The 18,570-nt window shown below is 32.1% G+C and overlaps 1 protein-coding gene across 1 annotated transcript in view; it reads left to right on the top strand.

Annotated features, from left to right (window-relative positions):
* The window catches only part of LOC110991764 (glutamate receptor-interacting protein 2), a 169,016-nt gene that overhangs the window by 58,374 nt on the left and 92,072 nt on the right, over positions 1–18,570 (top strand). Inside the window, exon 3 of the mRNA XM_045631613.1 lies at positions 1,330–1,449. Coding sequence (XP_045487569.1) covers positions 1,330–1,449 — 120 coding nt within the window. The remainder of the gene's footprint in view (positions 1–1,329; positions 1,450–18,570) is intronic.

Below are 18,570 nucleotides of genomic sequence, written 5' to 3'. Positions count from 1 at the left end.
TAATTGCATGCAATAATAAATACTTAACCATGGTGAAACTGTACAAAATTAATACAGGCGCGTAAAATAATTTTATTATTATTAACACTAGCAGCTTAATATTTGGAGAAACTATGCAATTATTTTGTAAGATTCTAAATGAGCAAGATGATTGTTACATATCGACTAGTCGTCTGTAACTTTAACACCTCGCCTCCGTAGTAGTTTAAACTGCATCTCTCTCTGACGGCAGATTAGTGCGTTCAGTATGTAGTATGCGTAAACAATGCGAAATTACTATATAAACTTTCCAATTAAATCGCTCACACAAAACTGTTGCGTTATTAAAAAGATATTTGGGTCTCATAAATCCCGAGTTTCTAGCTATATGTTAGCTGACCTTATGTATATGTCCTATGCCCTACTCGAAGGTCAAATCTTCTATCTATAGTATTGATGTGTTGCTTACAGCTGCCACGTGTATTTAAGAGTTTATTACACAGACGTAAATGTCAGCGCACCGGCTTTACAAGATTTGTGTATATTAATCACTCGTAATGCCCACAAAACAAACACGCGAACTAAAATGGAAATCGAATAATTGTTATTTTTGGACGGACATTTAGTTCAATTCTATATATTATATAAAATTGTATATAAGATTTATAACTATATCAGATTTTTGAAGTGTAACTTCTGTATCGGCGCGGCATCGGAAAAAAAATTACCGTCACATTTTTCGGTTACGGGTCTTATTTTTCGAAGAGATTCGGGGCCATTAAAATAACGACAAAAATGTCGTCTCATTTTAATATTGCGATGAAACTCTGTCATTAATATAACACAAGATCTGCCTTTTGATCAAAGCGCATTCATAGTTGACAGAAAGAGACGAATTACCACTTTAGCTAAAACTGTATCGAAGATTTTTTTTTTGAATCTGATTTTTACATTACAATATTTATTATTATAAAAAATTATGGAATTTACTAGTGAGATTGTTATGGAAAACTTTTCACTTCAAGGGAACCCTGACATGGTGTTTTTTACATTTTTATTTATTTTAATTTTATCTATCTAATTATAAAAACATGCCTGCCTTAACAGGTCACCCTAAAGTGACAAGAGTGAACAATAAGTGAATAAAATTTACAGACGAACCAAAAAAACAAACATATACAAAAGGGTTCTCAATCCTCATACATTAAAACGAATTGTTGTCAAAAAATACTTTTCATAACCACGGTAGTAAATACGACGATAAGATTAAGAATGATGTGAATGATCAAAAGTTCAAAATATCTTATACAATCATTAATACCATAATTTATTGTTTATTACTTGTTACAGTGTTCAAATCACAAACGTCTCTGTCCACTGACTCTGGGCTATGCACTGAACGAGGCCTGCGGAGAACACATATAGAACTAATCAAGCCTCCAGGAAAGCGGATTGGGCTTAAACTGGCAGGTAAGATATATTAATTAATTCCAATTTATTTATCTAACTTCACATTGTTTTCTCCGCCTATCCGTGCAATATTACAAAAATCAACCCACACCTCTTGAAACTGGAGAGTACAAATTTACATATTTATTGGTTCTTGGTCAATATTGACAAGCTACATAATCTTTCATACGTCTTAACTTTAGATCTATGCAATTTTTATAAGTCCATCAGTAAATGTATGTTTGAAGTAAAACTACTTTAGGCGCATGAGGGTAAAACATTACGAAACGTCACGAAGACGTGCAGCGTTTTTGTGAAGAAAGGGGAGAAGGTGATTGACAGCGATTGAAAGAGAGTGTGAGAAAGGGAGAACGAGAAAAAATTCACGCTATGGGTTGATGTATTCGCTTAGTAGTTAGATATTAGAACTTTAGATGGAAATTCTGTCGCATAATGTCTTGTGCAGTACACGCAGATTTTATTTCTTTATATCATCATAAGCATACTTCATCGCGATCCGGGGCTTCTTTGGGATCATATGCTTATACTTGAAGTGTCACTTCGGACGTGTGTATTTGTGTGTGTACGCACGCACTTTTTTTTCTCACAATGATTTCAAGCTATGAAAAAATGAATGAATGCGACTTATTATGTCTGGGTCTCAGATTTCTGTATCTGCTTCATGATCACTTGTCAATCTTACAAGCAAGTAGGTGATCTATTCTGTGACTAACACACTGTCGACTTTAAGAGTCTAAAGCAAGCCGGTTTCCTCACAATATTTTCCTTCAGAAAAATCATTGATACAGGAGATCAAACCTACGACCTCAGGTCGCATGCTACCAATACCACTCTAGACATATATATTTAAACATTGAAGTAATATTGAATTACTATTAATTAATACGACTCCAACATGTCATCTAAATAAATCCAATTTCACATTCATTATTTATTGCATTTCCAATATAACATTAAGCTCTCAAACAGGAAAAGCAAAAGTACACTCACGCGCATAACTCATAACGTTCAAATAAAATAATTTAGTCGTCCAAAGGCGAGGATGGATTTAAAGCGTCAATTAGTATCGCGACGCCAGGAGGGAGGCTAAATTTGTATGCCGGAGGTAATAAAAATAGTTGCGTGTGGTTATACATAGATATTGTTGTCTGGATGCGGTGGTGATTTATGTTAGGTTATAAAGATTGTAAGGTGATTTCGTTTTAGTATAACGTTTAGCCAAATGAAGACGCGATGAGCGCATAGCTGTTTTATTTACATTTAGATTTTTTAGTTGCAAGGAATAAAGTCTGATAATTTGTGATAGACTTTAATATGTAATTTAGACTTCAATAATGTGTGTTGTTTTTTATGTTAACCAGAATGATTTTAAAATGTTCTTGACTTCAGAATTTTTAAAAATTTAAATACATATCATGTATCGCATTACAACAAGGAAATGCTGCCAGCGTTAAAGGTACACTTCAACTACAAGTTAAGAAAATGGTAAATACTTTTTATTTGTTTGTTATGTTTAGATTTTAAAAAGAAAATATATTATATTACAAAATATATAATTTATTGTTAATTCAATAAAATGCTTATATATCATTACCTAAACATTCAAACACCAGTCTAGTGCGTATTCCATATTTAATATCACTTCAAAATTATGACCATATTATATACGTCGTAAACTTAACCAATGCACTCCATCACTGTTTAAAACGCCACCCAAACAATCCTAAACAAGTCACTTCTAGCAACACTTATCCGTGACACTTAACACGACACAGCTGTCGAGATACGTTTGTAGTTAGACTTTAAAACCGAGAGAAAAATACACGATGTCGCTCGTAAAATGGCGAGTAACTGAGCGTTTATGAACAACAGTTTTCTGCATAACTGTACTTGGGATTACGTTTTGCGGTTTAACAAGTTTTTTAAGTATTGTTTTTACAGTTTTTGAATAGCTTGGATGATGTGATGAGTGGATAATGTGAAAGTTGGAGCTTGTTGGCTGCGTATTTTAATTAGTGAGCTTTTGCCCATAGCTTCGCGATAGAGATAAATAGTGAATACTTATGGGTCTCAAAATCTGTTTCAACGTTTTTCTCTAGAAACAATTTTAGATTAAAAACTAACTGTGTAAGTAGTAAAATAAAGTTACACATAAAACCCTTTCAACTAGGGAATTAGTGTTAGTGCACGTTAGTATTACGTGCTAATCAGTGAGTAAAAAAAGTAGAACACTGTACGTAGTGTTATTGGACACTTCATTATAATGACAATACTTATTAGTAAACTATATTAGACTTAAATTACTTATTAGTCTTAAGTAAGGCTAGATTGTATGTTCTATGATGTCTAAGATACATGTATATAAAAAAGATAGATAAAGTGCAATACGAATATTTTATTTTTTCGACAAATATCGACATTTTATAAGACATGCCGACTACTACATTTAATTTAACTTTTGAATATTTTAGCACTAATGAGCGGCATGTTAAATACTACTTTATATTTAAATAGCTACGAGTACGTACAAGCTACAAGTGATTCATTTGCACTTTTCCTTTTCATGTGTCCTTTAACATTGTACTATCCATTGTTTACATAATGTTTTAATTGTTTAATCTATATGCTTATGTATTTTTGAACTTCTTGCGTTTGCCTTATACAGTTTATTTTTACAGTGCCGCAGGGACCAAATTTTTTAAATTTGTATCAATTTTCTATTACTTTAATTTAATTATTAATATGTAGGTTAAGAAAATTTTAAATATTTTATATTATTTTGATGTATCTATAGTTGCAATGATAAGTGTAACGACTATTTTTTTTTAATTTCACCATCGAAATTATGTACGGGTAGTATAGGTGTATTTGCAAAATGAAATAAAAATATATATGCGAAACCATTTCACTCGCAATAAAATAATTATGTAAAATGAAGATCATTATTATAAATTAATGATGTAAGTTACTTAATGTTTGCTTTATGTGTATACCATTAAATTCAATTTTCAGAAATGAAGTGCAAAATAATTAACAATCCGATATTCTAGCAACGAAATTAATGATTTCCAAATCTCACGTCAAATTGAACTTGCAACCGTTGCGTGGTATAAGACTGAATTTAACTGTAATTAAGTTGTATTAATGTTTAGCCGTCCATGATTATAGTGTTACTCATGTGGTGATTCCAGAATATTTAAATCTTCGTTTCAAACATAAAAATAGGAATCTTTCTATTAAACTGTACGCCGGGGCATAAAAAGGCACATCCTGGAATATAATTGATGCCAGGCCGGCATCCAATCCAATACCTCTTAACGATATTTAATTTATAAACATTTTATTGTGTTCATCGAAGCGTTAGTAATGACATTTATATCACAATAAGTCGATCCAAAAAGTCGACGGCATGTGTTAGCACAGGAGATTTCTCCTCCTAGTCTTGCTAAATTTAGTTTTTTTATGAGAACATACGAGTTTTGTATGTTTAATCTTTTAGCAACAATAAATTATAACCTAATTAAACGTAGGTTCAGCATTATGACCGCAATATAATATTATTTATTACTTACACCGGCGGGACTCAGGGGCGCGGTGCCCAAACTAATTTTACATTCAACGTTATTAATCTGATCCAGGGATGTTGTGGAGCTCCGAAACTATCTGAAATAATAATCTATGTAAAGAGGTTATAGCTTTTGTATTTGAAAGTATCTTGCAATTTTTAAATTAAATAAATCGATGGCCCAACAATCTTTTTAAGTGCCTCAGATTTATTTATTCGTTTCATTAGTCATTCTCAGTAAATCTAATAGGCAAGAAACCTTCTAGGCAAGCTTTACCCACGATGTTTTACTTCACCATTCGAGTGAATGTCAAATGGGCACTTAGAAAGCCTATTGCAAAGCTGTGGATCGAACCTTCGACATCAGGGATGGGAGACGCACGAATGGACTAGTACAACACTGCTCATTTGTTGCTTATCAATGATACAAATATATGTCACTTGCGTTTTATAACTAACACTTGGGTGAACACAATAAAACAACCAAGACTCAATCAATGTTGGATTACGCTTGAACTTTTATCTACTTATAATATTAAAACAGAGGTTATGATATTACTATCTTGTATTTTTTAAGTTAAACCTCTTTAGGTGAGGTTTACGGATCGTGACGAAGATGTGCAGCGTTTTTGTAGAATGAAAGGGTGAGAGCGATTGAGATGGATAGAGAAAGAGTGAGAAGGGAGATCGAGAAAAAATACGGTAATGGTTAATATTCGTTTAGAAGTTACATATTAGGACTATAGGTGGCAATTCTGTCGTATAACGTCTTGTACTCTGAACGCAGATGTTTTATTTATTTATATTATCATTAGCATATCTACAGTGTGAATATACAAATACATGAAGTGTTCATATTCTGGTACATGATAATCTATTATTTATCTTTTACCTTAGTAATAATTAATTATCAAAGAAGTATCACTTCTGATATGTGTACGTTGTACGCACGTACTTTTATATTTTAAGAGTACTAGATATTTTTTGAAAGACAATTTAGAAAATAAAAATATTTTCTAAATTGTCCTTGGAACACGTTTGACATAATTCCTGTAATAGTCGAAATATCAAACATTAAAAATCTAAACTATCTGCCCCTATCCAAAATTTTAAGTCCATAGTCTAATCTGATCATCCATTTAACAGGTTACGATTAAGATCCCCCATCTTGATTTATGAATATTAATATCTTATACAATATGTTCGGGGAAGCAATTATAGCTTTCGTATTATTAATTCCCAATAAACCCAGGCTCTATTGTCGAGTCAAACTTAGTTTGCGGTGTTTGATGATTAAATTAAAATTCGTCGATCTAAGTAATGGTTAAATTTAATTTTGACAACTTCTCGCCACCATTTCTATTTTGTTTTATTTAAGAAACTTTGCTCTATTGGCTTGAGCATGACCTCGCTTCAACTATTGAGCTTTTTCTTCACAATAAAGTTTATTTAATAACAAATAGTTCTAATATGCTGACGAATTTACGAAGTTTATTTTACTTGAAGATGTCGGGATAACGGGGTATATAAAATACTAAAACATAGGCAGTAAAAATAAAATTTACGATGTCTACTACAAATAAAAACGACCCTTGCAATAAACCTTGACATATACTTGAAGGCTTTATTAACATTAATATCGAGAAATGGAAATATTTAATTTCTTCTTTATTATATTAGTACAGATATAAATGTAATTTATTTTTTATACGCAAGAGATGCCTTTTGTATCATGATTATTGCATATATATAAGATATATTATTAAGGGTTTTCAAAATGAACCACAAATTATTTCTCTGAAAATTTGAAAGTCTTGTTTATCAATCACACTTTTATAATAATACAATACTGATTGTCTAACTGTAACAATTTTCCATACCTGAAAATTCAAAGAAAAATTGAAAGTTCACTGTTCGTCTACTCAATTATATATATCCTTTTATAATTAAATCTATCTTTTTATAACGATACAATGCACTAAGTAATCTTCACGTCATCCGACAATTCATCGCGCGTCACTCCAATGCGTACCAACTTCCACAGACAACTTGTAAAAATGCGAAACGCGCCAGATTCAAATGAATAAAATAACATTTCATTACATATATTTCCAGTTTTCGGAAAATATTTGTGTTATTTCATTTAAATTACCGTCTCAGGATTGAGAATCATGATAAACTAATCTGCTCTTGATTACTAAAATTATATAATTTCAATTATATTTTCATGTTACAAAATATTTCTTAGTTAGTAAATGGCGAGTGATTGAATTACCTTTGATCGTCAATGATGTTAAATATAGTTTTTTCGAAATCGGGCTGTTTCCGTTTTCAATCAAATGTATGTTTATTACGATTTCTTGTACATGTATTTCAATTTGGCTTTCTAAATTTATGATAATTAAATCATATCTGAAATAGTATATTTATTAATAAGTTAATTATGTTTGTTGAACTGTTTTATTAATTTTATTCTTATAATTATATTTTTTGCATATTGTAAGTTATTGAATGTGTTTTAGCCTTTTAGGCAAGGTTAAGCATTTTTGTGATTTGGCGTTTTAATATACCAACTATTAAAAAGTACAGGACAATTTTGTATCGGGTTTAACAGCTTCCTTTATGTTTAATCAAAGTATTAATCGCATTGATTAGAGAAGATCTATTTGGGTTATTAATAAAACATAAATACAGACCTACTTCCCTGACTAACAAAATACTCTACTAATTATTGAAACAAACTTTACGTTTCAATACTAAGATCACAAATTCTCATAACAAAATTTAATACGTTTTTGACGTAGATATTACTTAGCGCTAAGTAAAGACTCTGTCTTTTAAAATGTCGATATTTTGTGTGTTTTTATATTTTCACTTATTTTCGCTTGTTTTTGCGATCCATCAAAGCATGTTTTTATTTTTTTAACTGCCCCTCTAAATGTGATGGCGGGATCTTAATTAACGAGATTTCTCCACGCCAGTTAGTAGTAAATGTAAATTTAGAATCAATTTTTAATCTTTTCTGTTGACGTATGAATAAAGTTATTTTGAGTTTCAATTTAAACTGTGCAATCAGGAGTTTATTCTTAATTAATGAATAAAGTGCCTGCGTACAAAGTGCACAAGTCAGACGTTAAACTTCTTAGTAAATTAGTTTTTACTAAGGTGGTGGTACCCAATTGGTGATCATGTACCCTGTATATATGGTCACTTCATGTATTTGTATATCTATATTCACACTGTATAGTGTATACACGCTAGTGATTATATAAATTAAGAAATGATCTGCGTTTACTGCACCAGACGTTATGCAACAGAATTCCCGTCTAAAGTTCTAAGATGTAACTACTAAAGGACTACATCAACCAATATAGTGTATTTTTCTCCCTTTCTCACTCTCTGTGTCAATCAGTCTCAATCGCTCTCTCCCTTTTCCTGTGACGGGTCGTAAAAAATTTACCCTCATACGCCTAAAGAAGTTCCACTTCAACAATTAGTATTCAGCTAATCAGTGCGAGAAAATTTGACAGATAAATACAAACTTCGGATCGTTAATGTGTTACATACGTGCCGAATCCAAACGTCGTCAAAGGATTTGTTCTGAACTTCGCTGTTTATTCTCGTTGTTAAGAAGGGCTGATCCTAAGATGTGGGTTAACCTTTGTGTTGCGATTTGAGTTGTTTAGGTGTTTACTGAAACTTCATAACTGTCTTTTCACAGTGAGCTTATGTAAGGAGCTTTGGAATTTGAATAATTACGGCGAGACAATATATATTTAGTAAATCAATTGTTACTATGTTAAGTACTTTTCAAAATCAAATGAACTCCGTACAGTTCAATTTGTTTTTTTATAAACAGTGTCAGACGGACAGAAAAAGCTCGCCTTATGTTACTTCTGCCCATAGACACTGTCATTGCTAGAACTCTCTTCTACATAATGTACTTCTTCTTTTTGTTGTAGAACGTAGTGGTTAAAATTTTTTTATATATATAAATGAAAGATACGAAGAAAATATCATGAATCAATTGTCGTGGTACGTTATTCGTCACCTGGAAGTCTTGGATTCATACACCAGCTGTGCATTATATTAATTATTCTATGTCCAAAGCAAAATTAAGTGGAATTTACGACCTATAAATATAATGGTTGAAACGCCACTATATGTTTGATTTAAAATAAATTACCTTGTTAATGTTCAACGTAGCGAAACTGTGGACGTATTAATTAATTTTAACTTAACATCCTAGAGGTTCTTAAATCATAAGTTCCCGGTTCGTCAGTATCTGACGTCGAAATTTGTTTGCATTCCGCAAATATTTGGCGAACCGTACATCACCAATAATGGAGCTCGGTAATAAATGACGACACGCGGTAAGGTGGCGTTTCTCCTTCATTTTTACCGCAGACCATTAATCTAATACGAAGTGTTGCGTATTTTGTGTTTTCATACGTTTGGATTACGCAGCCGTATTGGCTTAGTAGCGTGCGAATTTCATCTCTAAGGTTCGCTCTCCGGCTGTGCATCAAAGGACCTTCAATATACGCATTTAAATTTTCTACTAAAAGGAAGCTGTTAAGATACAGGCTAGGCTAGCCATACTATAAGCTATGTTAGCTATACTATAGCTCAAATAAGTATATTATGTTAATATACAATATTGTATCTCAGCGAACCCAGAGTATGTTTTTAACCTTTAAAGTGTTAGTTCAAAGTGTTATGTTTTTGAGACAAATAAATAATTTTTTATTATTTATTTGCAATCATTTTTTATATGGTTGATTGTGTTGTGTTTTTTTCTATAATACCCAAAATGAATGTAACAATTTCTTCCAAATATACTATTTAATTAAATATTAAAGGTTTCCAGTATGCTATATCGGTGTATGCTATATTTTGTAAATTTATGCTACCCGCAAACATCTCGGGATCATAGTCAAGTTGACGACTTACTCTAGTAAGTCACACAACTAAAAAATTTGCTTCGTTCAGTCGCATACAGGATGGCCCTGGTCAATCACGCTGGGTCACATTTCAATTCTACGAATGTAAGGATATGCTAAATTTAGTAATGCCTATACATCCCAAGGACTCTAAGACAGGCTTATACGGGCTAATCCTATTTTGTGGCTTCAGATGTCTAGGGCGAAAAATTGCTGTTATTCCGAAATTATTTATAATAAAACTAGATGGCATGAATAAGCTCTTTTGTTTTACCATAGCATAATATGTAAATCAATAAGTATTTGTTGTAGTCAATATTTTGTTTTACGAAATACATAAATATAATAAATCTCACAATTTATGTTAACAATACAAATTATTTTCAACTTTGAACACGTCAAATTGCATTATACTATTTTATTTATTGTAATATGTTTCACTGGGATCAGCAAAACATTACCAAGCATTCAAATGCAATACTTTAAATATATACTCGGAGATGTCGACACAATAATGTCTAGATATCTACGTTACCGCATTGTGCCTCTTTACACAGCTCTTAGCGATTTGAAAGCTTCAAACTTTCTAGATATTGATTCGGTTGAATGTCAGTGTTGTTGGTATTGCTCTTTTGAAAACAGCTTTCAGAATATTCCTGACTTTACTGTTTGCGTTTTATATTGTTGAAATATCTTTTCTGAAGTGTTGGAGAAATAACAAAGCAGATTTGTTTAAACTACGCATTGTTGGCATCGCGTAGCCAGGTAAATATGCCGTAGCATTGTAACGAAAGTACGCATTACGGAAGCGTAGATAAATCGTAGCGTTGTAGTATTATTGTGGCGTAGCACGTAGACGTCCTATTATATTTAAGTATCCCTTTATTTCATTTACGCAATTAGCGATACGTGAATAAAAGGAAAAGAGAATACATGCGAGTAGCCTTTTATATCACGTTTTACGTTGAGACGGCTTCTAACAACCTAAATCTAAGTTCATAGAATCCTTGCTCTTATCTGAATCCTGTATACAGTTGCAAGCTTGACCTCGTTCTAACATATATGTTCTAAGAAGCTTGGGATGAATATCCTCAGGCTGCAGCGAGACTGTTACCCTTTATAAATAATACGAGGCTCCTTCGAAGAGACGTATCGATTTTGGCTTAGATAAGATACGAGTAATCGAATTCGATTTGATTTGAATGATGTGAGTGTTTGGCAGTCTTTTTGATATTTCTCTGGCTTTTGGAAAATACATTTTTCGTCAATATGTGAATTTTATAGATTTATAGATATGGTTGTTATACCTATATAGAAGCAGTTGCATCCCTTCGTTGTCGCCATCTTTAGGTTGATTTGTAATTAGTGGAACCAGCTGCCCACTGAAGTATTTCCGAACCAATTTGACTTAGGATCCTTCAAAGAGCGTACCAATTTTTAAAAGGCCAGCAGCGCGCTTGCGAGCATTCTGGTAATGTGAGTATCCATGGGCGGCGGTTTCACTTAAGCATCAGGCGTGCCGCCTGGAACAGAAAATAATAATCAAAAAATATCTCACTTTATATTAGGTGTGATATGGCCAAACGGTTAGTTATGAAAAAAAAATATTTTTGATATCTAAAGAGTTTGTTTACTTGAACATGCTATTCTCTGGATCGATAGACAGATTTGACGTAATGATTGTAGAATACATGTCGATGTATGTACAATACATTTTGTTCTGGAAAGGATCTAGAAAAACATATATATAATTATACTGTGAATATAAAGAGCCTTTTGCATTTGTAAATATGTGAATTTTTCTTGTGTACAGCAACACTACAGCTTTACAATGACGGTTTGTGTATTGTTATAATATCTTTAAAAAAATCTAAAACACCTTTATATGTAGATCTTGTATATCTTCTATGTACCTTGTTGCAATAAACAGCAACCAATTGATTTGTGTAAATAATATTTTGTATTTCTTTTTTATTATATAAACGAGCTCATGGACGCCCTTTATATGATGATAAATGTTACGATAATTTATTATAATAGAAAGAACTTAAAGGACGCATCTTATTCGTTATAATAGAAATGCCGCGGTCAGACAGCTTGAAGATTAATCTTTAAGCAGAATGGGCTCAAGACAGGTCTCTCATAGGGACACAAATAATGTCTTGCGTCGTTACCTTCACCTTATAAATTGTTACTTGATCTATTAATCTTCCCAGTGACGTTTTCCACTCGGCCTATATACAATGTTTATAAGAATTTAATTCACTCCCAGCTAATAGGACTATTATTTGGAAAAAAGTTGAAAACTCTATTTTGAAGTTTTTATTTCCAATGATTGTTTGAATTGTAAAGTGTATAAAGCAAAAAAAAAATAAAGAAACAAATGCATCAGTGTACACGTCTATTTATTGTAGTATAACGAAACACACATTATTGACTCAATTCAAGTGTCGGTCTATCAACACTTCTGTCTTGTTATAGCACACATTATCTAATCCCAACACAGTCTCTCTTGCCGTAAGTGAAGGAGAAACAGCTAGAGAAGACTTGCAACCGTCGACCCAAGATCACGTTTATGCTTACGCTTTTATTTTGTAGTCTTCTCCCACAGAGACAAGTAAAGAGATGGAGAAATAATGTTGAGTTATCTATGTATATATTTTATATAAGAAAACTGTACCTAAAACTCAGCAATCTGTGCAGTGCAGTTTTTTTTTTTTGTTATTAGTTATTATTTATTTATTTACAGCATACAAATAACATCTTAAAAAATGTATAATTAATAATATACATACCTTTCGTCTTAGAAATATTAAGTAACACTAAAAACTCTTCCACAATTTATCATGTTAGTATATATCTATCAAATATAAGCTATATACTAATATATTTTATGGTTTATATGTATTAACGATTTAACTCACAATGTTTAAACATAAAGGTGCACTCACAGACCATATTAAACCTCGTAACCGATGTATAAGATTATGTCCTTTGAGAAAAATATAATCCTGCCTTAAACGTATACAGCATTTACCGATTCCATTAAGACCTTTTTCGGTATGTATAATTTATTTTAATGGATTCTCTGATATTCTTAAATCCCTTGTCTGAAACACTGTAAAGTGAAACCATTTTGTAGGAGCTTCTATGCGATCGTTTATTTGTAGTCGTTTGATTCTTTTGTATATTCGGTCAGTTTAATCAGAGAAAGGCGGTATCACTTAGCATCAGTTTTATTAATATTAGATATCAAAGATATCTTCTTAAAAATAGCTAATGTATGGAAATATCATTATTAAGTTAATAAATATTATTCTTTCAAGAAAAGAGCATACAAATTCTTAAAAGGCTGGCAACGCACCCGCGAGCCCTCTGGCATCGAGAGTGTCCATGGGCGGCGGTATCACTTAACATCAGGCGAGCCTCCTGCCCGTTTGCCCCCTGTTCTATAAAATAAAATTGTACGCTCTTTTCTTGAAGGAATCGTATTTATTGGATTTAATAATGATATTTCCATACATTAGCTATTTATTATTATTATTATTTAAGAGAATATCTTTGATATCTAATATTAATAAAATATGAATCTAGTTCTCTTTAGTTTTTAATTGGGAACTTGGTTGAACATAAAACTACGTTATAATTTTAAAAGAAAATATATTTTCATTTAATTATAATTACTGAATCGTTTGAATAAATATTGAATGAATCGTTTAAGCAGATAAAGAATTCTTTCTCAAGATATTAACTTCATTACGTGGGAATATTCTTCTTTGATTCCAATAAAGCTGTCTGCAGCATAAACTAATCAAAAATGTTTTTTTGTAAAATCTCTACGGCATGTCAACTTAATATGGCTAGCGAAACGCCCCTTGTAAATATATAATATCTAGTTCATGTTAGTTTTCTATAGGACAGGGGGTAATCGGGCAGGTGGCTCATTTAATGTTAAGTGATACCGCCGCCCATGGGCCCTTGCAATGCCAGAGGACTCGCAAGTTGCCGGCCGGTTTTTGGTACGCTCGTCTTTGAGGACCCTAAGTCAAATTGGTTTGGAAATACTTCAATGGAACGACGGATAAGAGTGGAATTTCGAAAATTATTATTATTATTAATGAGAACTCCTTCGAACACTCTCCATGGTAAATGAGGTAGAAGATGCAGAAAGTTTAAGAAGCTTTATTTTAAAAAGCTACCTCTAGCGTATGATGGTCAGTGTCATAAGCGCATTCAATCAAACAATATAACGTAATTTTATAGGATAGATCTAATAGATAGATGGACTCATTTTCCGCAACTAGACACAAATTTGGTCCGTGTTGCGTAGATTTAATAGATATTACAAATCAAAATATACACGTTACAGTAGATATTTCGTAAATTGTCGATACTGAATGGAGATTCCAAATCATATTGCATCAATAACTGATATTCGTTAAATGTTTGATGTTAACGTGAGATATTAACTTTGATTTGTATCGTGATTTCAATGATGATAAATAGGTATTACTGCTGTTAGATTTAATGATTGACGATAAAATCGTTTCATTACATTTTAGAATATAATAATGAAAACCTAAAAAGGTTGTTACGTTACTAATTTATTTGAATTGAATAAGTTATAATTAATTATCATTAGTATTACCGTGTGGGATTTATAAAGGATTACCTACTGTCTTGTCTTCCGTGTAAAGCGGATCTTAATTGCTTCAGAGATTCATTTCAAAGTCTCTTTGAAATGTGGCGATGCAGTATCGTTAAATCTGTGAGAAAACTGCAATGCAGTCAAGTCTATCAGAGACTTAATCAACATCACTCGATTTTCACTTACGTAATGAAGTTCGGATGAGCATGGATTGAGAAAATTATGAACCGTACTGTTATATGTAGATTAAACATAATACAAAATTGTACTTAAAAACGCTTACTAACAGAGTGAAATTTCACTTCATCATCCAGATTTTTTTAGATATTTTGTTAACCGAGTTCATTCAAAATTTCAAAAGCTTATTTTTCTAATAGTTTTGTTTATAGCTTTTTGCACTTAAACGTTTATTGATATGAAATACCAGTTTAATATCGTAAGATGTGGTCACTCTAGTTGGTTGACAACTTGACACAGATCAAGTATGGAGTGGAATCAAAAGCTGACGTTTGCCGTCTTCTGCTTCTCTTCAAGAATACTCAACTCGATGCCGACTCAAGGTCCCTCGTTAAGCTTATTGATCGCTGTATTTTATACGATTTTATATTGAGTTTTTAAGCAAATATAACATGAAATAATTTTATAAATAATTTACATAGAATGCATTGAATTATCAGCATGTAATTAAAATATATGACAGCAAACCCGATGATAAAGAAGATAGAAGAAGCTATTGATGATGAAAAATGCATTTTCAAAAAATTATTCAAAAAATTTAATTTAAATTCGCTGTGTAAACCAGATAACTAACATGATATTATGTGGAATCATTTAAAATGATTATCCAATGCGATAAATACAAAACTTCTAATTCTAGTTCGCAGTGGCCTGTCACCATCGAATTGTTTAAATAAAATAAAATAAAGAACCAAGAAGAGGTTGTTTTGTCCATTTTATTAAGATATGTTAATAATGTTTTGGATCATAAAAGTTATTATTTTTCAATATAAAGATTCTTTATATTGAAATTTAATTAAAAAAGAGATTAAAGCCCTTTACAAAAGGAAAAAATATTATAAAATAAATATTAATATAAATGAGAACGCTTATACGAATTATTAGAGAGATATCTTGGGAAGTCAAGGGTCGTTGACTTCCCTCAAAATTGTTTGAGACAGTCTCCAGATCTTATTTGAATTCGACTACTTAAGAATTCGCATAACTTGAAGAAATGGTGTTAAGTATAAACTCATAGGTACATATTATGTTAATATAAAATTTGGTGAATATTAAAAAATCTATTATGTTAGTTATTAGAGCAGTGTTGGCCTAGTGGCTTCAGCGTGCGACTCTCATACCTGAGGTCGTAAGTTCGATCCCCGACTGCACCAATGGACTTTCTTACTATGTGCGCATTTAACATTTGCTCGAACGGTGAAGGAAAACATCGTGAAGAAACCGACGTGTTTTAGATCCAAAAAGCGACGACGTGTGTCAGACACTGGAGGCTGATCACCTACTTGCCTATTAGATTTTAAAAAATGATCATGAAACAGATTCAGAAATCTAACCTTAGACCGGGCCTTAAGAGTACGTATGCTTTATCAAAATATTAAAAAGATTTAGGATTTCTGGGTATAATAATTATACTATTATTAATAGATTATAACTATTTATCTAAATTAGCTGTCTTTGTTTGTTTATATTAATTATGAAATATAAGATACAGGTATCCTTTATTCCACGTCATTATATTTGTTTCAGTAGACATCCCTACTAATCGGCAAAGAAGACAGAGGTTGTAGGCCATGAGAAAAAGCCGACGTAAAAAACACTCGAACCCTGTCCTAATCTCTGACACAATAGAACCTCTACAGAAATAGTGTGCCTCAAACCATTATGGATTTGGACCGCATATGTTGTTTTACAATTCTTTCAGAATTATTCGTGATATTCGCCGAACATAAAAGCAAGTTTTTATTTATTTAATAGACCAGGACTGAGATACCTTGCTGTCTTCATTATTTCATTTAAGCACAAGTAATCCGCTATGGGAATCGCCTAAAATAATATTGACGCAGTAATATCTCTTCCAGAGAATCCAGCTTAATATAGATACGCTAAGACCCAGAGGAGTTAGTGTAATACCAATTTTGTACGTAGGTAAATGTTGAATAACATTTTTGCTAATTTCAGCGGGTTTAATATCTCTGATTGTTTGCTGACTGGCAACGCACCTGTTATTTGTGTACAAATGGTTCCCATTCGTACTTTTTTATGTTTGCGGCTGATATTTGTTGAGGCGACGACTTTGTTGTAATTAGTCTGTGTTCAGATTATTTATGCTGGTGATATGTTTGATATATCGATATATTAACAGCGCCGTAGCCTTATATACTTGTAATAATATTAAGGGCCTGTTTCACAAGGTATGCAAACACATAAATTATTCGAAAGATAAAAGCTCCGAATAAGATACTTTACATGACAAATGTGGGATAAGTCTTAAGTTCTTCTTATGTTCTTATGTTCCAAAATAAACGTATATGTTTTTAAATAGCGCTATCTGACTGTCGTGAAACGCAAAAATACTGTTTATCCAACAAATAAGTATTAAATAGCTTATTTGGAATTTATCCGGACATTGTGAATCATACCCTTAAATTGAAATCTAACAGGTACAGAAATACACAAATAACGTTAAATGTTGAAGTTAAAACAACGTGTGGCTCTCGGGGACTGCCGCGGTAAAGATATATATATATATATATAGAGATAGATAGATAGCATTTTCTGTCAACTTATGAAATTATAATTATTTATAATTAATTAATTAATTTTTCATTTATGCAGTATTTTTTTTCTTTGATATTAATTCAATCTACCACTCTACCAGACTCAGACTAACACGCCTATATGTATAGTCGGTCTCACTCTAACGCGTACCGGCTGCACCGGCCACACTTACGCCACCGATCTCGTCAGAGAGATGTGAATACGCAGTATGCGTTATGTCCCGCTCTAACGCTTATTGGCCGCACCTATATTCCGTCATCGTGTGATAGATTTTCCGTTACGGAATTGCTTGATCGAGTCGCCGCTCTCATAGCCCGCGATAAAATCTATGCAATAGCTTAAAAACATACGATTTTTATAGTAAAGTTAAGAATTTTGTAATCATACAAATTAGTAATGCGATTGGCAATATTAAAATTTATATTTCAATTATGAAGTGAAAAAGTGGTTCCAGAAAATATGGAAATCACGAAATGGTAAGTGTGTACTTACAGCTACGTATAGTAATGGGGACCGAAGTATATTCTAACTTTGTTCAGAGTTATGGCAGTTCTTAGTTAACTCCAAGCTTATGACTACGAACTTGATAGAAGTAGAATATTTTTTTATTGAAGCGAAACTTCTAATGCGACTTCCAACAAGGTTGGAGGGGGTATGAAACCACTATAAACGTTCAATGGGGAGAGATAATAGAAAGACACAGAGCGAGAGTGAATGCGTAATTTCATATCTTATCATAATCCCATTGTACATAATATTATAGATTTGGATATTGATATACTCTACTCAAAAATTACATGATGCCATCATTTGTCACTTGTAATAAAGTTTGTCATAAAGCAAGAATATGATTTCATTAAAAATCAATTTCTACCCATTCCTATTTTCATTTCCACGTCACAAAGTTTCACTTCTATCTCACGGAGGCCGTTCACGCACTATATTTTGATTAAAAAAACCCGCAGATGATATAAATAAATACAAAATCTGCGTTTACAGCACAAGACGTTAGACGACAGAATTGCCATCTAAAGTTGTAATATGTACATAATTATTTAACGAATACAGTATTTTTTCTCGATCACTCTCTCTCCCATTTCTTCGACAAAAACGCTGCACTTCTTCATGACGTTTCATCCGTTAAAAAAATATCACTCATACGCCAAAAA

The sequence above is a fragment of the Pieris rapae genome, chromosome 16 (assembly GCF_905147795.1).
Source record: "Pieris rapae chromosome 16, ilPieRapa1.1, whole genome shotgun sequence".
NCBI classification, from domain to species: domain Eukaryota; kingdom Metazoa; phylum Arthropoda; class Insecta; order Lepidoptera; family Pieridae; genus Pieris; species Pieris rapae.
This window is presented reverse-complemented; position numbering and strand designations above follow the sequence as displayed.